Source organism: Haliotis rubra, unplaced genomic scaffold (assembly GCF_003918875.1).
Source record: "Haliotis rubra isolate DU_JTF1 unplaced genomic scaffold, ASM391887v1 Scf1616, whole genome shotgun sequence".
NCBI lineage: Eukaryota > Metazoa > Mollusca > Gastropoda > Lepetellida > Haliotidae > Haliotis > Haliotis rubra.
The window spans coordinates 69,565-96,990 of NW_025765577.1; the positions used below are offsets into that span (position 1 = coordinate 69,565).

At 43.1% G+C, this 27,426-nt stretch overlaps 1 protein-coding gene across 1 annotated transcript; it reads right to left on the bottom strand.

Moving 5' to 3' along the window:
* Nucleotides 1–387: 387 nt before the first annotated feature.
* On the bottom strand, nt 388–22,942 carry LOC124271603 (cubilin-like). The gene is made up of 12 exons (XM_046706751.1): nt 22,828–22,942; nt 21,906–21,960; nt 11,260–11,341; nt 10,916–11,019; nt 9,290–9,439; nt 5,066–5,161; nt 4,329–4,453; nt 3,835–4,039; nt 3,596–3,747; nt 1,136–1,340; nt 766–947; nt 388–570 (listed from the first exon to the last, which is right to left on the bottom strand). The coding sequence occupies exons 1-12, from the start codon at nt 22,879–22,881 to the stop codon at nt 388–390; spliced, it is 1,593 nt and encodes a 530-aa protein (XP_046562707.1). The 5' UTR covers nt 22,882–22,942.
* Nucleotides 22,943–27,426: the final 4,484 nt, after the last annotated feature.

Consider the following 27,426-nt stretch of genomic DNA (forward strand, 5'->3'; position numbering starts at 1 on the left):
TACGAATGCAGTAATGCCTCCTTGTAAACACTGATATCTGATCATTTCACTGTAGAATCGATGATGCATATGTTGCCTTTTCGCCTGCTGCTTGTGATACAAAAGACAAAGGGCGTATCAAAGTGCAAGCCTTGACAAAGAGGTTCCAGTTACATCTGTAAATGATAAATGCGATGGTGAAGAAGCAAGCTAGATAAACAGGCGTTAATTGGGACTGAAGAAAAAGGAAACCTCCAAATGCATTACCACAAGGAAACTTGTTCCTCACATTCTGACCGGAGGCCATCACCAAGGAATAGCCAATCAAGGACCTCGATCTCACTCGTGTTTCACCAACTTTCTCAAACGGATTTCTCACCAATAGGTGTGTGGGATACCTAATGCTGATCAGTGACGCTCACCTATTGAGAACTCAAACTGGAAACCCCCCTCGTCCTGGATGAGGCTGGACTTGAACCTGACGAAGAGAGTGTTGCCTCCGTTGACGCTGGGAAGAGATGACGTTAGGTCCCCGGTGTAGCCGCTGCCCGAGTGAAGGGCTGCAGCCGAGGCGTCGGAACCATTGTATATCTGTCGTATAGTGACATCGCAGTTACATATCGCTCTTCGGTAAAGGTTATAGCATTATCTGATTTATTGTATGAAGGTCTTAATATTCCAACTACTATAACCTTACAGACATCGTCAGTAATACAGAGATAATAATTTTACCAGATTACGTCTTTTTTGATTTGTTTGCAAGACATGACGTCTGTAATAGTGTACCTCGATTAGATCCTTGCCAACGGTCTCCAGAACGAGGTAAAGGAATTTGACCATGAGGTTCCTGTTCGCATCACTCGGCGCCTGAATCTTCCAGGAACAGGTCACAGAGGTCGGGTATATCTTCTTGTTGAATCCAGGAGAGGTCACTGTGCCACTAGCTGCTTGTATCTCAACGTTGCATCCTACAGACGAGGGATGCATAGATTCTCTTTACTTCTCGTTTAGAGCATGCTTGAATCAGTGACTCAACAATGCATCTGGTGATGAATTCTATCGATTACAAAATGCATTCCCAGACCGTTTATGTAGCAATAACCCACACTGATCATTGATATGTATAGTGCTAGATATCACATTAACCTCAGCTTACCATTCTTAACCCTGAACTTAATGCCACGTCCCCCTCCAGACGTGTCTTTCCCTTTCAGGATAATCCGAATTTTACGGGCGGTGGAGAAATAGATGGCGGGAGAAGAGAGATGCGTCCGTCTGGAGGCTTTCAGCAGTGAGTCGGCATACCCTTCCCCATTGTAGACCATCAGCTTCCAGTCAGGGCCAAGGTCAACGTCCTCCACCTCAACAAAGCATATGCATAGTGCACAAGAGAACAAATATCATTATATTTATCAAGATTTCACCAATATTATGCTTTAAAAAATCGAAATCGGTTCACTTTTTCTGACATAACTTTTTTGAAACATTAAATAATGTCTATTTGTATGAAACCTGGACAAACTGAAACTGACTGTAATAATTACTGAACATCATTGAAAGCGCACCACTTATAAAAGTTCAGATTATTAAAAGCACGTGTAAGGAGTTGATATTTTTGAGTGGATAATAACAGATGGCCGACTGACAAAAACAACAACACAGAAAAGACGCTCATTCATTGAAATGTTCCACAGTCAGAAAGGATCAAACACACGTGGGGTCAAAACGAAAGGTCAATATCGCGTGTGACCGCCATTTGCATTGACACATGCAGTTCAACGTCTCCTCATTGAGTCAATAAGCGTCCGAATAGAGTTTTTGAGGATGGCATTCCACTTCTGCAGTAGTGCAGCCTCAGGCTCCCGGATGTTTCGCATCTGTTGTCGCCGCGAAAGACTTTGACCAATTTCGTCCCACAAGTGCTCCATGGGGGATACATCTGGCGACTGTGCTGGTCAATGAATAACCTGGATGTGTTGCTGGGCCAGATACTGCATGGAAAGTCTTGTTGTGTGTGCCCGTGCGTTGTCCTGTTGAAAAGTAGGGACTTCTTGGTGGTGATTGAAGACAGATACGATGTGATTCTGAAGAATCTGCTCACGGTAATAAAGGGCATTAACTCTCCCTTGACAGACATGAAGGCAGTCCTGTGATTGTAATTTATTCCACTCCAGACCATGACACTCCCACCACCCAAAGGTCTGTCTGAACCACACACTCATCAGCATAACGTTCACCATGTCTACGCCAAACACGTAATAGGCCGTCAGCATTATAAAGATGAAGACGTGACTCGTCAGTGACTACGACACCATGCCATTGTTGTAACCTTTACTGAAAATGCCTGCTAGCCCATTGCATAGGCTCATTACGGTGTCAGACCAGAATTGGTCCAACGTAAGGACGTCGAGCATGGAGCCCTGTAGCGTGTTGACGGCGTCGCATGGAGTCAGCGCTGATGACCCCCACGTCAACCTTGAACAAGTGCAGCAGTCCTGGCAGTCGGCAGTGTTCAATCACTGATATGGACAATGTCTATATGGCGATCCTGATTGAGCGTCGTAACATGTTGTTGCCAAGGTCATTGAAGGTCACGGGTGCTGCCTGTCTACTGATGTCGTCTATGAAGCCAAGTCCAAGTTGTCGAGCAATATCCCTGCTGCTGATGCCAACCTGAATCATGCCTAGTGCACGTTCTCTTTCCTGAGGTGTTAACCTTGGCATCTCTGTCCTCGTTTCACAATCGTTAGTGAAGCAATGAGAATTGGTTCTCATACACCTGCTTAATGTCACAGTCAGTATGATTTCAGAATTAAATTCGCGCATTTTTCATGGCGTGGCTGCATGTTGATGCATTTTGGACTTAAGAGTCATACTGTGGACAGGAATTTGCTTCTAAAGCATTTTTTTTCAACTGGACATGCCCTTCGACTTCATGCTAGTTATATCCATTGATCATTTCATGCTGAAATCCATCTTGATGAAAATATGGAAAAGGTTAGACTGGAGCGTTTTCAATGATTTTTAGTATATTTCCCAAAGTTTCTGTCCACCAGCCTCGAAGCAATCACAGTTTGGCAGGTATTCTGGGGGAGCACTAGTTTGGGTTTAGCTTTCAACAGCACAATACATTATTGATTTAAAGGCTGGTGAAAACAACAATGCTACTTTCTTCGGCAAAGTTTTTTTTTTAGATCAGGAAGTAGATATTTTATGACCGTTTAGCTATATACAACCTGGATGTACCTCCTGGCACCACGGCAAGGTTAATTGAGATGAGGTATCGTTTGAATTATTACAAGATGTATTGGAAGAACATCCATAAGTTTCGTGTTGATCTTAGAAGAAGTCATGAATATATCAAAGATGCGTCTTGAAATATCTTGAAGAGATGGTTACTTGGGCAGCTGTTTACCCCCGTTTGATGAGCAGGGGGCCGGGCCTCCCCGCTACTCCAAGATAAATAATTTTGTAAGACTGTACACTCGATCTGTGCACTCCCCGAAATCTGTACACTGAGCGGAGGATTTGTACCATGAGTGTGACACTTGTATTGTCTGAGCTGGACACCAACCACTCAAGTCGGCAGTGTTAGCTGTGTATAAGATCAACTTACCATGAGTGTGACAATTGTATTGTCTGAGCTGAACACCAACCACTCAAGTCGGAAACCACTAGGTGGGGTACTGGGGAAGAATGGCGACGTCAAGGCTGTCCACGAAGACCCAGCAGTCATAGGGCGGACGTCCGTCGAGAGGTTATTGTTAGCTGTGAAAAGAATCCACAAAAACATAATACAAAGAAACATGTAAAGAAGGAAAAGGCAAGCTGTCCCAACACAATCCACCAACTTACATGACGACCAGGTGAGGTCGAAGCCAAATGTTGTAACGGAGGAGTCGGATGTAAGACGTAGCAGCATCATGTTGTTGGTGCTGAAGATAACCTTGTTGCTGAGGCTGCCTGTCAGTGTCTCCAACACCCGGGTGTCCAGTATCGTCTGGCCCCCAACCCTCACTTCCAGTATATCCACCTTATCTTCCAGGCGCACTGAGCTGAACTGAAACAAGCAAAACACCAGTTACTCACGCTCTGCATCTCTTCGCTCCATATTAGACAACAAAAACATGCAAATGAGCAACTTGTAGAGGACCCCTGATATACACGTTCCCTGATGCTATCGCAGCGTTCCCAGATATCCCTACCACTTCAAAAAATATGCTACATGTAGAGACAATGGAATAGTCCAGAGTAGAATGATGATATTATCTAGCATATTTCATCACGAATGTATATATACGATATGCTGAGGGCGTTACGCCTCCAACTGCGGTTATCTCCCTGTGTACCGTGACTCCAAGCTGTGTTCCAGGAGGTGAGATGATGGTCCACATACAGTCGGAGTTGTTGGTGTAGCCGCTGAAGTAGTTGATTCTGCCACTGGCGCCGGTCTTTATAAATGTACACTTTGAACCTTAAACATAGATGAAATGTCACAAATGTCATTTCCATATGAATTGCTATTTTCAGTGTGGATAATATCACAGAATAAATTGTTTCTAAACATGTAACTAACTCTGTAATATGAAGAAATGTCCTGGGAGGAACTGCTTTGTGTGCTACAAGGATACACAGTACACCTGACACAGCTCCAGTACATTCTGCTCATTGTGCCACTACCTGCATCTTCTGACATGAAACCCTTGCCTGTTGTTCTCGTCAATTGTCCTAGTGGGTTCAAGTCGGATTCCTTGACGTCTAGCAACTCTCCTTTACTTACACAAGGGAGATCTTCACAGATGAGACTTAGAATTTCATGTTGATAGTGTCTCTCATAATGAACTTACGTTGCTGCCCAATACAGACAACAATTTTATGTGTAACGTGTCTCTGTTCATTGATGTGCTGTAGTGGTAACAGAGACAATAAACAAGAATAAATTCCACTCTGGTGTGAGAAAACGGAAAATCACGGATCCGGCATCACAGAATCATAATGGTCATAAATCAGGATCTCAACGTTACAGTCTTTACGAAGGCTAAGGCTGAGGGCTTGTACTAATGAACATACAGATAGTGTCACTTACTGCAGTCCATCTCGTCCCTGTTGTTGCCACAGTCGTTGATGCCGTCACACTTCCACTTGCTGTTCAGGCATTTTCCACGTCCACAGTCGAACGAACCTGTCATTTACAAAACTGTTCTCATAAAGGAATATGACAGTTATCACAACTATAGGCCAGTAGAAATCGATGTCAAAATGGGTGCTTTCAACAGCGATATTGCAAGGACATTGGGTTACACAAGGCAAACCATAATTGGGCTGTTTAACCGTTTCAGTACGACAGGCCAGACATGTGATCGACCCAGAAGTGGATGTTCCAGAGTCACAACACCCCGCTATCTGCGGGTTATTCACCTACGCAACTGGATGTTGACGGTGACGTCATCAGCAGCCACATCATTGGGTCATTGCGTAAGCCGATTCACAGTGACAAGACGACTTCGTCCTGCTGGCATGTATGGGCCTACCGACAGCTACGTGGAATGGCCTTGACCTTCCAGCATCGTAGGGACCGTCTGCAGTGGCCATTACTACATCGCTGTTTATTGTTACAAGGTCATTTTGCTGATAAAACACGTGTATTGCAGTGTGCTTCAACATACATTTTCCATTTCATCAAAAGGTATTTTTATCTTATTGGAAGAAACACAACCTGTGTACTTTCTTTTGCACATCAGTTTAGTTATCACAATTAGTGAAATATATAAGATGTGAAACAGGTTTATATATATTTTCTAAATAATAATTGGCCAAAAAATATGTCTTGCCACTTCCAAATACGCCTATGTTTAATCATAAGTTTAATGGAGTGTTTATTTTCTTTATAGATATGTTTCGATCTCCATCATGACGTGTCATTTGTCACAATGGTTCAGGAGAAGTGAAACTAGGAGACAAGGGTTTAAACATTCTACTCAAAGTATCAACTCTTTGTAATGATTCATCAACTCTTTAATCAAATAAAATTAGCTTTGTCCATGAAAAATGCAGAATGTCATACTCAGCATCATCGAACATACTGAAAGCTCAGAAAATAGTCATGTGTATTGAGACCAGGGAACAGTATATTAACTACAGGGCTCATTGCCTTATCATGTGCACATGATAGTGATTTGGAAGACCTTCAATAACATCCAAATAGAAATTCAGCAATCAGCAATATTGATATTTTCAGCAGAGGGAAAAAAGTATTCTGCAAGAGACCGTTCTCAACTTCTGTGGGAGGAAATCTGATGATAAGGCAGTTGATGTTGTTGCTGGTAACACTGGTGCAGTTGAGGCAACACACCACAGCCATTGCATGGAGTGGTTTTTGCATGAGCATGAATGGCCAGCAAGGACAGACTCTGCAGATTCAGCAAGAAACATTAAGAACACAGCCTTCAGTTCCTTGTGTGAGCTGCTGCCAGAAAGTATGCAGAATGGAAAGCTGTACACTCTACAGTAGCTGTTGGGTCTGTATGCTGCTGATCTGCCTACTGGGATTTCGACCTATTTTAAACGCCGCCTCCTTCAGTATTTTGGATCAAGAATAACTATTGCAGAAGTAGAGGGGAGACGAAGTGCTGTGACCTTGACAAACATGAATCATGAATCACAAGTTGATAACACAGCCTGTGAAAATCTCAAACAGCTTCATGTGCAACTGCTTGAACTGAAAGATCAGAAGAAATCACCATCAAGGACAAGCTGTGGCTGATGTTCATGGACTTTGTTTCCACTGTAAGGATGTTTGTGAGAGCAGAGCACACTGGGAACTGGCAGTTACATCTGAAAGCAACCAACAGTAGGCATGTTACCCAGCATCTGGACACAACAACTATGCCAAATTCTGCAGATTGTATCTTCACGATTGTCTTTGTCTGTGCTCTTGTGTGAAAGTACCAATGGAAGCTGTTCTGTTTACAATCAGAAGAAACCCGAAGCAATTATGGAGTGACACTGGGAGAGACATGGTCATAGAGCAATGTCTAATCAGAGCAGGCAAAACTAAAGGAGGATTCATCAACATCACCCACAAGAATTCAGCACAAACCAAATGGCTGCTCTGTGCACAAATATGACAGGCATGACATCTGGAAATGTGTTGAAGAAGCGATTACTATAAATAAGTCTTGTGAGTGGTCCTCCATATCATGATGTCTTCTCCTTTGAACTTGCAGCAGTGCCACCAGCTTTCTCCCATGATGTTGGATCCATGAGAAAATGCCCAAGTCTGCCCTGGCCAAATATCTGCTTACACATTACCACAAAGAAGAAGCACACACAACACCAAGCGTAGTCATTAATGGATGTGCACGTTTCCAGCATATACCATGGCCAAGGATTCGGACCATTGCTGAAATATGCAAGATCTATGTTAATCGTGTCATGCACAGACCTACACAGAATCGTCCATGTTGTGTAGTGTTTGACACTATGAAAATGCGACCACCAAGGAGCCTGAGCCGATGAGGAGAAAAATTAAAAAGATACCTTCACCAGCCATAATAATGAAGAGCACAACTCCAGTCCTTCAAGATAAAGCAGGTTTCCTGTCAAACTAGCAGAATAAGCAGGCTTTAATCTACCTGCTCTCAGAACCTCAGTAGGAATACCTGTTGAACATGCTGGTGGAGAGGGCGATGCTGCTGCTGTTGTTGCAAGACAAGCTATCATGATGCCCAAAAGCACAGATGAAGTGGTTGTTTATGTGGATGACACAGATGTCTTGGTGTTACTGATCTATCACAGCAAACATGCAACCGATCTATTCATGAAGTGACAGAAACAACTTATATCTATAAATAGTGGGGCGCAGTGGGCGAGCGATCTAAGACGCCAGGCTAGTGATCCGGCGAGCTGAAGGTGCCGGGATCGAGCCCACCCGACGTCAATTTTGTGTGCAGACTCGTTCAGTGTTGTCACAACCCCTAGTGTACAGTACACAACCCTGTACACTTAAAAGAACCCACGAATCTCCAAATCCCGGCAAAATTGTTCTTAATTTATCATTATTATCCGGACTCTCTTAATTACGGATTCCGGACTAAAACAACAGTCCCGACAATCAACTTGCTATGGGAACAATGCTTTGTAATCCGGACGTAGATGACTAAAATAACGTTGAATAAACATCTCTGTTACATCGCGGCCAACTCAGACCACAAGACAACTGGCAGTTACCGTTCTAATAAAGATTTTACTGTGGGAACTCGTGTTTGTTTTCATTTTTATGTCATAATGATCCCTGTTGGTATCAACAACGAGACGGTAAGTTTACTCAAAATGTTTAAAAAGAATGTTTCTATTAGCTGCTGTGAAATCGTGTGTCCCTCGGATATTTATAACTTCGGCCCGCATTATTCACAGCAATCACTATCATATTCTGTCTACTCACGCCTCAAAATATAGTGTAACTGACAGAAAATGGATACGTATACATATTTCATAATTAATATAGCTGGAAGATCACATGTGGAATGATGCTGTCCAAAAGTATTCAGTGTATTATGAGATTGCCAACAGCAGCAGTCAGGTACAACATTGTATTTGATGAGACAGGTTTAACCAGAAGCAAAGTCATGTCAAGAAAGGCAAACAGTTTTTGCATCTCGCTCCATTTGCTTCAAACAGAATTTTGATCGAAACCTCATTCAAGCATTGCAAAAGATTGATGTCATAGAATGTTTCTTATTGAAGTGAGGCAATGTAAAGAGAAAATTATTTAAATATAACAGAAAATTATTGCAACCATTAACCTTGAGATTCACGACCTCATATACAGTAGAGGCAACAGAAGCTGACCTTCTTGATTGTGATATGCGGCCATCTTGATTTCAAAATGGCAGCCATTTTTAATTCAAGATGGCCGACATCGGTAAATAATTTAAATATTTTACATTTTGATGAAAGTAGGCTTCTTTATAAATGAAAATACTAACCAGTATGAAGATAAACCAAAAACTAGTTGTGAACTATGTAGCCGTGACACGCGCATTCATGCTGAAATGTGGATGAAAAGACAATAGACCCCACCCTCAAAACCATGCACAAAAAATATATTTCCCCATCTTGATTTTCTTTGGGTTTTTCATGGTGACCAATAACACCCTTCTGGTCAGGATAATCACAAATTTGGCCTGTTATCAGAAATGTCTAGGTTCAGTGCAGTTTCTACTGGCCTACTAGGTTTATTATCCTCTGTGAAAATATGGAAGATATGCTAAAGTACATGGAGTTATGTGACAAATGCAAAATACATCACCTTCCAAACAGGACGGAGATTTGCAAAAGAAAGGGAGACGACTCTGGCATGACACAACCTTCCAACGACCGTTCTTCTGCACAGCAGCACAATCTCCTTCCTTCACACTTGCTGGGGGCTCGTTAACGTCCCAGTAGCCCGTGCAGGAATCTGAGGTCAGGGGAATCACATGATAAATTAAATGTCCCAGTAGCCCGTGCAGGAATCTGAGGTCACGAGAATCACATGAGAAGTAAACGACCAAGTAGCCCTTGTAGGAATCCGAGGTTAGGGGAATCACGTGATAAATTAATTGTCCCAGGGGCCCTTACGGGAATATGAGGTTTGGGGAATCACATACGAGAACTAGACGTCCCAGTAGCCCGTGCAGGTATCTGAGGTCAGGGGAATCACATGAGAATTAAATGTCCCAGGAGCCCTTGTAGGAATCCGAGGTTGGGGTCATCACATGAGCAGGTTTACTCCACCTCACGGTAGCTAGAACAAATATATATGGATGACAACTTCTTTTATTCTTAAGCACGACGTTTCGATACAGGTTCTTGTATCGTTTTTAAGTGAGAATGGTACAGGGAGAGAACAGGTGATATATATATATACAACAAGACTAATTAACAAGGCAAGGCGGAATAACGATGTGATGATAACAAATAAAGGGATAACAGAGGATTACAGGGATAAACATAGAGGCCAGTGGAAGCCAATGATACACAGAGCATAGAATGTATACACAATTAACAATGTGATAACATATGTTATATTTGTTATTAAAGTTTATTAGTAAAGTACAAATTGTAGTACTTTTTGAGTTGTACTCCGTCCGGGACTCGAACTCACACCCTCAGAGTCAGGCACCTAATCGCCAGCACACAAAGTCAGCCGCCTAACCCACACAGCTACCGCGACTTCCACAACTGGTGGTCTAGACTGCTGGCTTTGTGTACCCCTCTGATAAGTGTTAATTGGCAAAGCTTCCACGGCCGAACGGTATGATGACACAATGCCATTTAGAAAGTGGTCAAATGTAACATATGTTATATTTGGGATTACACTTTCTTAGTAAGAAAGTGTAATTAAGAAACTAAGAAAGTGTAATCCCAAATATAACATATGTTACATCTGACTACTTTTTTAAATGGCATTGTGTAATCACAATGTGATGATAGTGAATACAGGATAGCAGTGGACAACGGGGATACACATAAAAGCCGTTCTATGCTCTGTGTATCATTGGCTTCCACGGGCCTCTATGCTTATCCCTATAATCCTCTGTTATCCCTTTTTTTGTTATCATCACATCGTTACTCCGCCTTGATTGTTAATTAGTCTTGTTGTATATATATATCACCTGTTCTCTCTCTGTACCATTCTCACTTGAAAACGATACGAGAACCAGTATCGAAACGTCGTGGCCTCTCAAAGAAGTCACGGTAGCTGGTACAGAACAATGGAATCCCATGTCCACATAGTTCCAGTGTCAGTATATAATGGAGTCATTATACTGGTGTTAGCCGATGCAGGGTAACCAAAACACTGGGCCAACATACCAATGAAACACCAGGCAGGATACTATCTAATGCATTGTTTACTTCATGTTCAAGATTCAACCAATGAACTGTACCTTACCATTAATCTTTTCTCCAACCCAGAACAAGTTCCATGAAGCCGCCATTTCAGCAAAAGCTTTGTTTTCAACTTCATCTTGTATCTCCAAAGGCATTCCCAATTCTCTGTTATGAAACACAAACGTGAAAGTTTAACTGTTGTATGTTTCAAACACGTGTATCAACACATTTTTGTTCCTCATGCTGTACTGGATGGTCTCGGACACCGAACTGACGCAATGTGCCTGGAGTTAGATAAGTAAATATTGCACTGATGAGGCTAAAATCCTGGTATAGATCACGGTGTTTGCAAGTTTTAACGCTACAGAGACATTTCAAATAGGGTGATATATTCCCCTTGTCTACCTTTCACAGAGATCTTTTGCTTCCTCCCATTCCATCGCTGAGGATACTTTCAGGTAACAGTTGGTTCCATAAAACGTCCAACCTGTAAGATAGAACTATTGATGGTATAATACTTACAGGAACTAGATGGTACAATTTGGAATGACACAATGTTTGGCATACAGCCATTTAACAGGGTACTCCTTCTGCACTGAAGCTCAGAAGAAATATTGCTGCGTCTGAACAGAATTACAATGTTTCTTTAGTTATTTGGAGCAATACAGGCTTGTGTTAGTTAGCCCTATACTTAAATATTGGATATAGGGAAGTAAAGGAAAAAAACAATCATGCATTTAAGTATTGGATATAGGGAAGTAAAGGAAACAAATTATCATGTATTTAAGTATTGAATATAGGGAAGTATAGGGAACAAACTATCATGCATTTAATATTGAATATAGGGAAGTAAACGAAACAAACTATCATATACTAAAGCATTGGATATAGGGAAGTAAAGGAAACAAACTATCATACATTTAAGTATTGGATATAGGGAAGTAAAGGAAACAAACTATCATGTATTTAAGTATTGGATATGGGGAAGTAAGGATGCATTTAAGTATTGGAATAGGTAAAGAAAGGAAACAAACTATCATGCATTTAAGTATTGGATATAGGGAAAGAAAGGGAAACAAACTATCATGCATTTAAGTATTGGATATAGGGAAGTAAAGGGAACAAACTATCATGCATTTAAGTATTGGATATAGGGAAATAAAGGGAACAAACTATCATGTATTTAAGTATTGGATATAGGGAAGTAAAGGAAACAAACTATCATGCATTTAAGTATTGGATATAGGGAAGTAAAGGAAACAAACTATCATACATTTAAGCATTGGATATTGGATATAGGGAAGTAAAGGAAACAAACTATCATACATTTAAAGTATAAAGGATATAGGGAAAGAAATTATCATGTATTTAAGCATCGGAAAGGAAACAAACTATCATGCATTTAAAGTATCGGATATAGGGAAGTAAAGGAAACAAATTATCATGCATTTAAGATATTGAGATATAGGGAACAAACCATCATGTATTTAAAGTAAAGGAAACAAAACTATCATCACATATTAAGTATTAAGTATTGGATATAGGGAAGTAAAGGAAACAAACTATCATACATTTAAGTATTGGATATAGGGAAGTAAAGGAAAAAAACTATCATACATTTAAGTATTGGATATAGGGAAGTAAAGCAAACAAATTATCATGTATTTAAGTATCGGATATAGGGAAGTATAGGGAACAAACTATCATGCATTTAAGTATCGGATATAGGGAAGTAAAGGAAACAAATTATCATGTATTTAAGTATTGGATATAGAGAAGTATAGGGAACAAACTATCATGTATTTAAGTATTGGATATAGGGAAGTAAAGGAAACAAACTATCATGTATTTAAGTATCAGATATAGGGAAGTAAAGGAAACAAATTATCATGCATTTAAGTATCAGATATAGGGAAGTAAAGGAAACAAACTACCATGCATTTAAGTATTGGATATAGGGAAGTAAAGGAAAAAAACTATCATACATTTAAGTATTGGATATAGAGAAGTAAAGGAAACAAACTATCATACATTTAAGTATTGGATATAGGGAAGTAAAGGAAAAAAACTATCATACATTTAAGTATTGGATATAGGGAAGTAAAGCAAACAAATTATCATGTATTTAAGTATCGGATATAGGGAAGTAAAGGAAACAAATTATCATACATTTAAGTATTGGATATAGGGAAGTAAAGGAAACAAATTATCATACATTTAAGTATTGGATATAGGGAAGTAAATGAAACAAACTATCATATACTTTAGTATCGAATATAGGGAAGTATAGGGAACAAACTATCATATACTCAAGCATTGGATATAGGGAAGTAAAGGCGACAAACTATCATATACTTAAGTATTGGATATAGGGAAGTAAAGGAAACAATATATACTTAAGCATTGGATATAGGGAAGTAAAGGAAACAAACTATCATATACTTAAGCATTGGATATAGGGAAGTAAAGGTAACAAACTATCAGCTGTGACATATGTTATATTTAGGATTACACTTTCTTTGTGATTGTACATTTGACCACTTTCTAAATGGCATTGTGTATCAAAACTATCAGCTACTTTAACTTCTGTCAGTGTCCACGCTCAGTGAACATTCAGCACAGCAACTATTGTAAATATTAGAAGTCCACGACTTGTCACCAGTGTTGCCGTTAGTACACCGTTCGAGCTGGGTATCTAATAACGGATAATCTTCTGTCGGTGTGTTGCCTTGGTACGACAACTGTGGTAGAATTCTGTTACCCGTTTACATAAGTTTTAGATTTAACATTATTTTGCTCAGATATGTCCCGATATATCCCTGTTTGGTATATCCCCACTTATATCCTGAACCAGTGAAGGTCCGGGTTAGAATGAACCTTCAGTAACCCATGCTTGTCGTAAGAGGCGACTAACGGGGTCGGGTGGTCAGGCTCACTGGCTTGATTGACACATGTCATCGGTTCCCAATTGCGCAGATCGATGCTCATGTTGTTGATCACTGGATTGTCTGGTCCAGACTCGATTATTTACAGACCGCCACCATATGGCTGGAATATTGCTGAGTGTGGCGTAAAACTAAACTCACTCACTCACTCACTTATATCCTGGTCTAACCACATGGCCAATGAACAACGATATAACCATGGTAACAGAGCTATGCTGTATCTCACATCAATATTGAAGTTTCAAAACTTGAACCAGTGTGACAGGTCAACTGAATCACACCAACCCATTATAATGATGAAACAGCGTGGTCGTTGTTGGTGTGGGTAATGTATTCTGGACACCTCACATGGAATGTTGGTGTAGTTGTACTAATGTACTTCCTGAAATGTAGTCATGACGACTGACTGACTGAGTTTAGTTTTACTCCGTATTTAGCAATATTCCAGCAATATCACGGCGGGGGACACCAGAAATGGGCTTAACACATTGTGCCCATGTGGGGAATCGAACCCGGGTCTACGGCGTGACGAGCCAACGCTTTAACCACTAGGCTACCCCACCGCCCAGTCATGACGAAGTAGTGTGACGTTTGAATAACCATAAACACGCACCTGCCTAATGGAAACATTCCCTTCCCAATATATACATAGAAGTATCGTTAGGAACTTGCAGGGCGAGCACAAAAAACACATGAACTTGAGTTTGAACCGAGGTTACATTTCGAAAAACCATCATTTCATCTGATTGGAACAGAGAAAGGAAAGTAGAAGGGATATTTGGCTTGTTTACTCCTTGTATCTACCGACATATCTACAGACAGAAAATCTTCGGAAGGATTGGGGCATTGACCAGGCAGTTGGAGGTAACACATGCATGTATGGCATTGGTGTACAAACGAAGGCAGTGTCGTGTATGGATGACCTGATTTACGAGGCAGTTGGAGGTAACACATGCATGTATAACATTGGTGTACAAACGAAGGCGGTGTCGTGTATGGATGACCTGATTTACGAGGCAGTTTGAGGTAACACATGCATGTATGGCATTGGTGTACAAACGAAGGCAGTGTCGTGCATGGATGACCTGATTTACGAGGCAGTTTGAGGTAACACATGCATGTATGACATTGGTGTACAAACGAAGGCAGTGTCGTGTATGGATGACCTGATTTACGAGGCAGTTTGAGGTAACACATGCATGTATAACATTGGTGTACAAACGAAGGCAGTGTCGTGTATGGATGACCTGATTTACGAGGCAGTTGGAGGTAACACATGCATGTATAACATTGGTGTACAAACGAAGGCAGTGTCGCGTGTGGATGACCTGATTTACGAGGCAGTTGGAGGTAGCACATGCATGTATGACATTGGTGTACAAACGAAGGCGGTGTCGTGTATGGATGACCTGATTTACGAGGCAGTTTGAGGTAACACATGCATGTATTACATTGGTGTACAAACGAAGGCAGTGTCGTGTATGGATGACCTGATTTACCAGGTAGTTTGAGGTAACACATGCATGTATAACATTGGTATACAAACGAAGGCAGTGTCGTGTATGGATGGCCTGATTTACCAGGCAGTTGGAGGTAACACATTCATGTATGACATTGGTGTACAAACGAAGGCGGTGTCGTGTATGGATGACCTGATTTACCAGGCAGTTGGAGGTAACACATGCATGTATGACATTGGTGTACAAACGAAGGCAGTGTCGTGTATGGATGACCTGATTTACCAGGCAGTTGGAGGTAACACATTCATGTATGACATTAGTGTACAAACGAAGGCAGTGTCGTGTATGGATGACCTGATTTACGAGGCAGTTGGAGGTAACACATTCATGTATGACATTGGTGTACAAACGAAGGCAGTGTCGTGTATGGATGACCTGATTTACCAGGCAGTTGGAGGTAACACATTCATGTATGACATTAGTGTACAAACGAAGGCAGTGTCGTGTATGGATGACCTGATTTACCAGGCAGTTGGAGGTAACACATGCATGTATGACATTGGTGTACAAACGAAGGCAGTGTTGTGTATGGATGACCTGATTTACCAGGCAGTTGGAGGTAACACATGCATCTATGACATTGGTATACAAACGAAGGCAGTGTCGTGTATGGATGACCTGATTTACCAGGCAGTTGGAGGTAACACATTCATGTATGACATTGGTGTACAAACGAAGGCAGTGTTGTGTATGGATGACCTGATTTACCAGGCAGTTGGAGGTAACACATGCATGTATGGCATTGGTGTACAAACGAAGGCAGTGTCGTGTATGGATGACCTGATTTACCAGGCAGTTGGAGGTAACACATTCATGTATGACATTGGTGTACAAACGAAGGCGGTGTCGTGTATGGATGACCTGATTTACGAGGCAGTTGGAGGTAACACATGCATGTATGACATTGGTGTACAAACGAAGGCAGTGTCGTGTATGGATGACCTGATTTACGAGGCAGTTGGAGGTAACACATGCATGTATGACATTGGTGTACAAACGAAGGCAGTGTCGTGTATGGATGACCTGATTTACGAGGCAGTTGGAGGTAACACATGCATGTATGACATTGGTGTACAAACGAAGGCAGTGTCGTGTATGGATGACCTGATTTACCAGGCAGTTGGAGGTAACACATTCATGTATGACATTGGTGTACAAACGAAGGCGGTGTCGTGTATGGATGACCTGATTTACGAGGCAGTTGGAGGTAACACATGCATGTATGACATTGGTGTACAAACGAAGGCAGTGTCGTGTATGGATGACCTGATTTACGAGGCAGTTGGAGGTAACACATGCATGTATGACATTGGTGTACAAACGAAGGCGGTGTCGTGTATGGATGGCCTGATTTACCAGGCAGTTGGAGGTAACACATGCATGTATGACATTGGTGTACAAACGAAGGCAGTGTCGTGTATGGATGACCTGATTTACCAGGCAGTTGGAGGTAACACATTCATGTATGACATTAGTGTACAAACGAAGGCAGTGTCGTGTATGGATGACCTGATTTACGAGGCAGTTGGAGGTAACACATGCATGTATGACATTGGTGTACAAACGAAGGCAGTGTCGTGTATGGATGACCTGATTTACCAGGCAGTTGGAGGTAACACATGCATGTATGACATTGGTGTACAAACGAAGGCGGTGTCGTGTATGGATGACCTGATTTACCAGGCAGTTGGAGGTAACACATGCATGTATGACATTAGTGTACAAACGAAGGCAGTGTCGCGTGTGGATGACCTGATTTACGAGGCAGTTTGAGGTAACACATGCATGTATGACATTAGTGTACAAACGAAGGAAGTGTCGTGTATGGATGGCCTGATTTACCAGGCAGCTGGAGGTAACACATGCATGTATGACATTGGTGTACAAACGAAGGCAGTGTCGTGTATGGATGACCTGATTTACCAGGCAGTTGGAGGTAACACATGCATGTATGACATTAGTGTACAAACGAAGGCAGTGTCGTGTATGGATGACCTGATTTACGAGGCAGTTTGAGGGTAACATTGCAGGCATATGGATGACCTGATTTACCAGGCAGTTACATAGCAAGTTGGAGGTAACATTGGAGGTAGCACATGCATGGGCGACATTAGTGTACAAACGAAGGCAGTGTCGTGTATGGATGACCTGATTTACGAGGCAGTTTGAGGTAACACACTTTACCGCTGAATGATACCACTGACCCTACCCAAACACCAAACGAAGTCGTAATGACACAGAGGTACCATTTTATTTGGGCGACGAAGACTTTGAATTATGATACTTCGAAGGCATGATGCAACGTGATAAGCTAAATTGCTATCACAGGGTCTGACAACAACGCCTCTGTACATATGTACCCAGGGCGAACACTGCAATTTGAGAACCAATACCCCAGTACAGGGTACTGATAGTTTGCCTGTCTCTCAAGATATTAGAAATGACCTGGTATGTCATGAATATGCGTGAATATTCACTTGTATGAGAGTTGATGTTATCGTCGTGTGCATTATAGGGTGTCCATTCCATTTACACAAGCAAACTAAACACTCCAACCAGAAGCTTCTGTCTGGCATTGTTCTCCCCCATCACCATCCGGTTACATGCTGACTTGGGCGAGGTGTAGAAATAGATATTGCTGCAAATCTAAGCCACCCACCCGGCATGTCCGTGAAACACAATCGTCCTTTCCAAATGTGCTTGTCATTCGACGAATTGAGTTACACAGAAAATGTCAGTTTTTTTCTGTTTTTATCTGCATATATTGCGTCGCAGTAATCCTACAGATTCCTTGTACTAACTTCTCATATTACCAGACCTGCAGTCAGTGATTCTGTTACCTCCCACTTCCTGGTATGCCTTGCACGCCGCTGTAAGCAATATTCCAGCAACATCACGGTGTGAGTTTATGGGGTGGGGGAAACCAATTTCTCTACCGGTACAACAACCGGTCTCTCTACCAACTACAACAGCCAGTCACCCTACCCTCTCTACATGCTCCAGTCCTCTGAACATCGACACAGACAAGCTCCAAACACTCTCTTCCACCTTCTACATTAGTCAGTCTCTCCAAAATCTCCCCCCTACACCATCTACTCTCCCCCTACACCATCTACTCTTCCCCGTACACCATCTACTCTCCCCATACACCATCTACTCTCCCCATACACCATCTACTCTCCCCAATACTTCATCTACCCTCCCCACTCAACCATCTACTCTCCACCTACATCATCTACTCTCCCCATACACCATCTATTCCCTCCCTACACAATCTACTCTCCCCTACATCATCTACTCTCCCCACTACACCATCTAATCTCCCCACTACACCATCTACTCTCCCCACTACTTCATCTACTCTCCCCACTACACCATCTACTTCCCCACATCATCTACTCTCCCACTACACCATACTCTAACCACTCTTCATCATCTACTCTCCCCACTATCACCATCTACTCTCCCTCCCCACTACTGATCTACCTCCACTACTCCATCTACTCTCCCCCTCACACATCTACTCCTCCACTACACCATCTACTCTAACCACTACTTCCATCATCTACTCTCCACACTCACCACTCTCTCCCCTACACATCTACTCTCCTTCTCAACTCTCCATACCATATACTCTCCCTCCACTGCTCTGTCTACATCATCTACTCTGTACACGATCTACTCTCCCACAACACCATCTACTGTCATCTACTCTCTCCCACTCACACCACATTTCTCTCCCCACTACTCCATCTACTCTCCCCACTACACCATCTACTGTCCCCTCATCATCTACTCTCCACTACACCATCTACTCCCCCACTACTCCATCTACTCTCTCTACTCCATCTACTCACACTACACGATTTTACCTCCCCCACTACCCATCTACTCTCCCACTACACCATCTAATGTCCCCTACATCTCTACTCTCTTCACTACACCATCTACTCTCTACACCATCTACTGTACTCTTCCACTACACCATCTACTCTCCCTCCCACACGTACTCTCCCACTGTCTCCCCACTACACTGCTTCCCCTCATCTACTCTGTCTCTACTCCCCACTCTCATCTACTCTCCTCACACCATCTACTTCCCCACTCTCCATCTACTCTCCTACCATCTGCTCTCCTCACTACTGTCTACTCCCCACTCTCACTTCCCCACTACTTCATATATCTCTACATCATCTGCTCTCCCTACATCATATACCTCCCCTACATCATCTACTCTCCCTACTCCTTTCTCCCCACTCCACTCACATCATCATCTGCTCTACTCCCTACACCATCTACTTCTACTTCTATCCTGCTACATCACCTACCTCCCCTCCTCTACTCATCATCTACTCACCTCATCATCTGTCTACACCATCTCCTCCCCACTGCTACTCTCACGTCTGCTCCTCCACTGTCTACTCTCCCCCACTACCTCATATACTCCCTCATCTACTTCCCCACTACACCATCTCTGCTCCATCTCTTTACCCACTACTCATCTCATCTCTCCCCATGTGATCTACTCCTCCACTACACCATCTACTTCCCCACTATCATGTCCCCTACATCATCTATAACATCTGCTCTCCCCATACACCATCTACTCTCCCCCATGACTGACATACAACATCTACTCTCCTCACTACACCATCTACCTCTGGACACTACTCCATTCTCTCCCCGTCATATACAAATCTAAAGATAACATCACGGTTGGACAACTACATGATCATCACAACGTAACAACTACGTACAGACGAATAGCATCACGGCTTCTAGGCTACAGACGAGATGTGACAACTACGTACAGACGAGTAAATCATATAATATCAGTGACGAGTAACATATGGCATCACGGCTTGACAATGGATGGACAGATGGAATCATGTAACATCATGCTTGACAACTACATACAGACAGATAAATCATATAATATCACAACGTGACAACTAGATCTGGACAGACGAGTGACATATAGCATCACGGCTTGACAACTAGATACAGACGAGTAAATCATATAACATCGCGGCTTGACAACTACATACAGACGAGTAAATCATATAATATCACAACGTGACAACTAGATACAGACGAGTAACATATAGCATCACGGCTTGACAACTAGATACAGACGAGTAAATCATATAACATCGCGGCTTGACAACTACATACAGACGAGTAACATATAAGATCACGGTTTGACAACTACATACAGACGAGTAAATCATATAACATCACGGTTTGAAAACTAGATACGGACGATAAGATCATATAACATCGCGGCCTGAATAGGTACAGACGAGTACCATATAGCCAGTCTGCTTGACAACTAGGTACAGGCGAGTAAATCATATAACATCACAGCTTGGGTAGGTACAGATGAGTAACATTGGTACAACTAAGTAAAGTAAGCGGGTGTAATGTACCGGCTACTGACCCGGACGAAAGACCAGCGTGAGTACACAACGGTCCATCGCGGGTATAATGTACCAACTACTGACCCGGGCGACAGACCAGCGTGAGTACACAATGGTCCATCGCGGGTGTAATGTACCAGCTAATCACCCGGACGACAGACCAGCGTGATTCCATTACGATCCATCGCGGGTGTAATGTACCAGCTGATCACCCGGACGACAGACCAGCGTGATTCCATAACGGTCCATCGCGGGTGTAATGTACCAGGTACTCACCCGGGCGACAGACCAGCGTGAGTACACAACGGTCCATCGCGGGTATAATGTACCAACTACTGACCCGGGCGACAGACCAGCGTGAGTACACAATGGTCCATCGCGGGTGTAATGTACCAGCTAATCACCCGGACGACAGACCAGCGTGATTCCATTACGATCCATCGCGGGTGTAATGTACCAGCTGATCACCCGGACGACAGACCAGCGTGATTCCATAACGGTCCATCGCGGGTGTAATGTACCAGGTACTCACCCGGGCGACAGACCAGCGTGAGTACACAACGGTCCATCGCGGGTATAATGTACCAACTACTGACCCGGGCGACAGACCAGCGTGAGTACACAATGGTCCATGGCGGGTGTAATGTACCAGCTAATCACCCGGACGACAGACCAGCGTGATTCCATTACGGTCCATCGCGGGTGTAATGTACCAGCTAATCGGGGCGGTGGGGTAGCCTAGTGGTTAAAGCGTTGGCTCGTCACGCCGAAGACCCGGGTTCGATTCCCCACATGGGCACAATGTGTTAAGCCCATTTCTGGCGTCCCCCGCCGTGATATTGCTGGAATATTGCTAAAAGCGGCGTTAAACTAAACTCAGTCAGTCAGTCAGTCAGTACCAGCTAATCACCCGGACGACAGACCAGCGTGATTCCATTACGGTCCATCGCGGGTGTAACGTACCAACTACTGACCCGGGCGACAGACCAGCGTGAGTACACAACGGTCCATCGCGGGTGTAATGTACCAGGTACTCACCCGGGTGACAGACCAGCGTGGGTACACAACGGTCCATCGCGGGTGTAATGTACCAGGTACTCACCCGGGTGACAGACCAGCGTGGGTACACAACGGTCCATGGCGGGTGTAATGTACCAGCTACTCACCCGGGCGACAGACCAGCGTGAGGTTCCCCATTGTCTTCGTTGTTTGTCCCTCACTCTGAAACAGAAATTACCGAAACTCAAGTGAGTGAGTGAGTTTAGTTTTACGCCTCACTCAGCAATATTCCAGCTATATGGCGGCGGTCTGTAAATAATCGAGGACCTGAGAATCCAGTGATCAACAGCATGAGCATCTATCTGCGGAATTGGCAACAGATGACATGTGTCAACCAATCCAGCGAGCCTGACCACCCAATCCTGTTAGTCGCATCTTACGACAAGCATGGGTTACTGAAGGTTCATTCTAACCCGGATCTTCACGGGTTAGCAAAACTCAAGATGAATATAGGAGTAGACGAGCATACGAAGTGCAGTTATTTTGTTGGAAGTCAAAACGGCTTGTTTGTGAGGACATAGTACAGTACAAGCACGTCGAGTGTCCACCCTACCACACTACCACCCTACCACACTACCACCCTACCACCCTACCACCCTACCACACTACCACCCTACCACCCTACCACACTACCACACTACCACACTACCACACTTATGTGGGATTGTACGATGAAGAATACCCATACAGGACACGCAACAGAAGCATCAACCGTTCTCATTGAAGATCATTTTGTTCACCTATATTTCCACTAGGGTGAAATCTTGTGGTGAAAACCCTCAAGTTTCAAAAGTTCCTGCGTCAATATATGAAGGATCCCAGCGAGGTTTAGCTTTAAATGTCGAGCAAAGGTAGTCAGGTGGATATTTCTGTTTATGGCATGCCATATAATATGCTTCCAATACAAACTGATCAGCCTATAGTCCAACAACACCGAGCCCCGTAACAAAGTGACATTCACACAGAAACCTGAACTTCATTGGAACTACGACACAGAGCCAAATCAGTGATCTACTATAGTTTACTTACCGTAGCGATAACTGAAATCACCACAGTGGCCAGAAAACGTAAATGCCCGTCCATGACGGTGAAGGTTCTCCACCTGAGGCAGACCACACCGTCATGTTTACCGTGCTGCACACGGAGTTTGGTTTCATGTCACGCCTAAGTCATAGGAGCAGGATTGAGGGTGTTCTCTGACAAGGGCGCATTGTCTCAAGAGGAAGCGAAATATAATCCGCTCAGTATACACCTTCCAGTATCTCGTAAACCCTAGTCAAGCCAACATGACCGAGGTATGGCCAGTCTACCGGAACTCGAGGTATGGGTGATCATCACCGCAGTGTAAGTTGCCTTGTTTCAGTGATGTAAACGCTGTAAAACGGTGTTGTATTGATATTTCATTCTGTGTGTTGGTGCTGTTGTCATTCATGTGAAGGCAGTAGTGTGCTGATGACTAAACGTAGACTGGGAGACAAGATTGGAGTGGAAATTACTCGCCGTTTTCCGGAATATTAGAATGTAATCGAACCCAGAGAGGTAAAAACAAAATCTGGAAGCTAGGGTATCACAGTGAACGTCTGGTTCAGCTTGAGAATCAGTACTAGCACGGTATCACATTGAACGTCTGGTTCAGCTAGGGAATCAGTACTAGCACGGTATCACAGTGAACGTCTGGTTCAGCTTGAGAATCAGTACTAGCACTGTATCACAGTGAACGTCTGGTTCAGCTTGGGAATCAGTACTAGCACGGTATCAAAGTGAACGTCTGATACAACTTGGAAATCAGTACTAGCACGGTATCACAGTGAACGTCTGGTTCAACTTGGGAATCAGTACTAGCACGGTATCACAGTGAACGTCTGGTTCAGCTTGGGAATCAGTACTAGCACGTTATCACAGTGAACGTTTGATACAACATGGGAATCAGTACTAGCACGGTAACACAGTGAACGTCTGGTTCAGCTTGGGAATCAGTACTAGCACGGTATCACAGTGAACGTCTGGTTCAGCTTGAGAATCAGTACTAGCACGGTATCACAGTGAACGTTTGGTTCACCTTGGGAATCAATACTAGCACGGTATCACAGTGAACATCTGATACAAATTGGGAAGCACTACTAGCACGGTATCACAGTGAACGTCTGGTTCAACTTGGGAATCAGTACTAGCACGGTATCACAGTGAACGTCTGATACAACTTGGGAATCAGTACTAGCACGGTATCACAGTGAACGTCTGATACAACTTGGGAATCAGTACTAGCACGTTATCACAGTGAACGTCTGATACAACTTGGGAATCAGTACTAGCACGGTATCACAGTGAACGTCTGGTTCAGCTCGAGAATCAGTACTAGCACGGTATCACAGTGAACGTTTGGTTCAGCTTAGGAATCAATACTAGCACGGTATCACAGTGAACGTCTGGTTCAACTTGGGAAGCACTACTAGCACGGTATCAAAGTGAACGTCTGATACAAATTGGGAATCAGTACTAGCACGGTATCACAGTGAACGTCTGGTTCAACTTTGGAACCAGTACTAGCACGGTATCACAGTGAACGTCTGATACAAATTGGGAATCAGTACTAGAACGGTATCACAGTGAACGTCTAATACAACTTTGGAATCAGTACTAGCACGGTATCACAGTGAACGTCTGGTTCAACTTGGGAATCAGTACTAGCACGGTATCACAGTGAACGTCTGGTTCAACTTTGGAATCAGTACTAGCACGGTATCACAGTGAACATCTGATACAACATAAGAATCAGTACTAGCACGGTATTTACAGTGAACGTCTGGTTCAGCTTGGGAATCAGTACTAGCACGGTATCACAGCGAACGTCTGATACAAATTGGGAATCAGTACTAGCTCGGTATCACAGTGAACGTCTGGTTCAACTTGGGAATCAGTACTAGCACGGTATCACAGTGAACGTCTCATACAACTTGGGAATCAATACTAGCACGGTATCACAGTGAACGTCTGGTTCAACTTGGGAATCAATACTAGCACGGTATCACAGTGAACGTCTGGTTCAACTTGGGAATCAGTACTAGCACGGTATATCAGTGAACGTTTGATACAAATTGGGAATCAGTACTAGCACGGTATCACAGTGAACGTCTGGTTCAACTTTGGAATCAGTACTAGCACGGTATCACAGTGAACGTTTTATACAGCTTGGGAATCAGTACTAGCACGGTATCACAGTGGACGTCTGGTTCAACTAAGGAATCAGTACTAGCACGGTATCACAGTGAACGTCTGGTTCAACTTGGGAATCAGTACTAGCACGGTATCACAGTGAACGTCTGGTTCAACTTGGGAATCAGTACTAGCACGGTATCACAGTGAACGTCTTGTTCAGCTTGGGAATCAGTACTAGCACGGTATCACAGTGAACGTTTGATACAACTTTGGAATCAGTACTAGCACGGTATCACAGTGAACGTCTGGTTCAACATACCGTCTCCGTGGTGTAGTGGTTAGAGCGCCCGCCCGGAGAGCGGAAGGTCGCGGGTTCGATCCCCGCCCGCGTCATACCAAAAGACGTGAAAAAAATATGGTACTTGTTGGTCCCTGCCTGGCGCTCGGCATTAATGGGTACAACAAGGGCTGGTCGGCACGGAGTTAGTATAATGTGTCTGAGTGGGGTATTCATGCTTCACTGCGGCATGGTATCTCAGTGAACGTCTGATACAACTTGGGAATCAGTACTAGCACGGTATCACAGCGAATGTCTGGTTCAACTTGGGAATCAGTACTAGCACGGTATCACAGTGAACGTCTGGTTCAACATGGGAAGCAGTTCTAGCACGGTATCACAGTGAACGTCTGATACAACTTGGGAATCAGTAATAGCACGGTATCACAGTGAACGTCTGATACAAATTGGGAATCAGTACTAGCACGGTATCACAGTGAACGTCTGGTTCAACTTGGGAATCAGTACTAGCACGGTATCACAGTGAACGTCTTGTTCAACTTGGGAATCAATACTAGCACGGTATCACAGTGAACATCTGGTTCAACTTTGGAATCAATACTAGCACGGTATTTACAGTGAACGTCTGGTTCAACTTGGGAATCAGTACTAGCACGGTATCACAGTGAACGTCTGGTTCAACTTGGGAATCAGTACTAGCACGGTATTTACAGTGAAAGTCTGGTTCAACTTGGGAATCAGTACTAGCACGGTATCACAGTGAACGTCTGATTTATAGATACAGCCCACCCAACACTGGGGCTGTATATTGGCAAATATAACTTGTCTTGCAATATATATTGCGATCCAGTTGCCCGTATTGCGATACGCCTTGTGATATATTGGGAACAGTGAATGTTTGACAGTGAGCGACACTAATTGCGCATGTCAATCCTATTTTCTACATTATATGTCCCTAAACATGGTTCTGATAACATCAATGCCAAAATTAGGTTACATAGTCAGGGATTCTATTTTTTTTTCATACCATCTATAATATTATAGTTTACCGTTTCGTCACTGAATAACGACGGAAAACATTGTTGTGAATGAAAGTCTGTGTAGGAGGTTTTAATTCAAACCATAAAGATAATTTGTTCTTTACCCAATATAACGGTTCTCAGAAAGAATTTTGAAAAGCGACTTGAAAAGCGTATTGCGCTATACCGAAGTACCATTAATACCGTCCAATCATTCTCAATACTATCTATTAGTATTATAGGAAATTAGATTAAATTATTATAAATATTCAGGTACGTTTGGCCTCTGGACAGTCAATCCAAAATTATTTGAAAGTGATTAGGTAGTATTCTTTTATTTACCTAACGAATTCATTTTCATAAACCAAAACAAAATTATTCCAGCCTTTACTCACTGCCAACCTATTGTCTGCAGTGTGTTGGAGGAAATGGTTTGATGAGCAGTCTATGTAGTTGCTACTGTGGTGGAAACACCAAAAGGTCAATGCTTGATGATGACCGATCTGTGGACCAGGATGGGGAGGGGCACCCAGCCATCCACGCACGCAGAGTTCCTTCCCTTGAAGACACCTTTATAGCATGCGTCCTGGCTCGTCCCGGTTGTTTCTAGGTCGGTCCGTGCCATACCCATGACTGGTTTCGCAAAAATGCATACTGTCCGGCTTTCGTCACACGTGTAACTTATAAGTCATGATATATCTGGAATAGTATTCAGTACCTAGTGGCGTGAAGGGAGCTTCCATGCAGTTTCCTTAGATTTGAATTAAGGAAACATTGATAGTTATTTCAAACACCCACTTCGCTATAACATACTTATCGCATTCAGACACAAGAGACACGTGGACGCGAGGGCCTTTCACCTGGTCAGTGAGTGAGTAAGTATGGTTCTACCTCGTCACTACTGAGTCACGTGAAAAGCGACCGCGTGCTTAATCTTCATTGTCCCGTCAGCTTTCGAGGTGAGCAGACGCTGTTCAACTTCCCTCATGTGAAGATGTAGATGAACTCAGAACCTGGTTCATCTAGTTCGTTATTTTCTTGGTTTGTTGAAACCACGGGGTACACAAACTTTGAAGCAAAGTTTCACTGTACCCTTATCGACTTGAATCTAGTCAAAATATTGCATTGTCACCGTGCTGATCTGACACAATCAAA

Excerpts from the sequence above, each read along its gene's own strand:
- LOC124271603 (XM_046706751.1), bottom strand. The coding sequence starts at position 22,881 with ATGGACGGGCATTTACGTTTTCTGGCCACTGTGGTGATTTCAGTTATC. Across the intron at positions 4,040-4,328 it reads GAACACAGCTTGGAGTCACG|TTCAGCTCAGTGCGCCTGGA; the intron begins GTACACAGGGAG and ends TGCTTGTTTCAG. Across the intron at positions 1,341-3,595 it reads ATACAATTGTCACACTCATG|GTGGAGGACGTTGACCTTGG; the intron begins GTAAGTTGATCT and ends TGCTTTGTTGAG.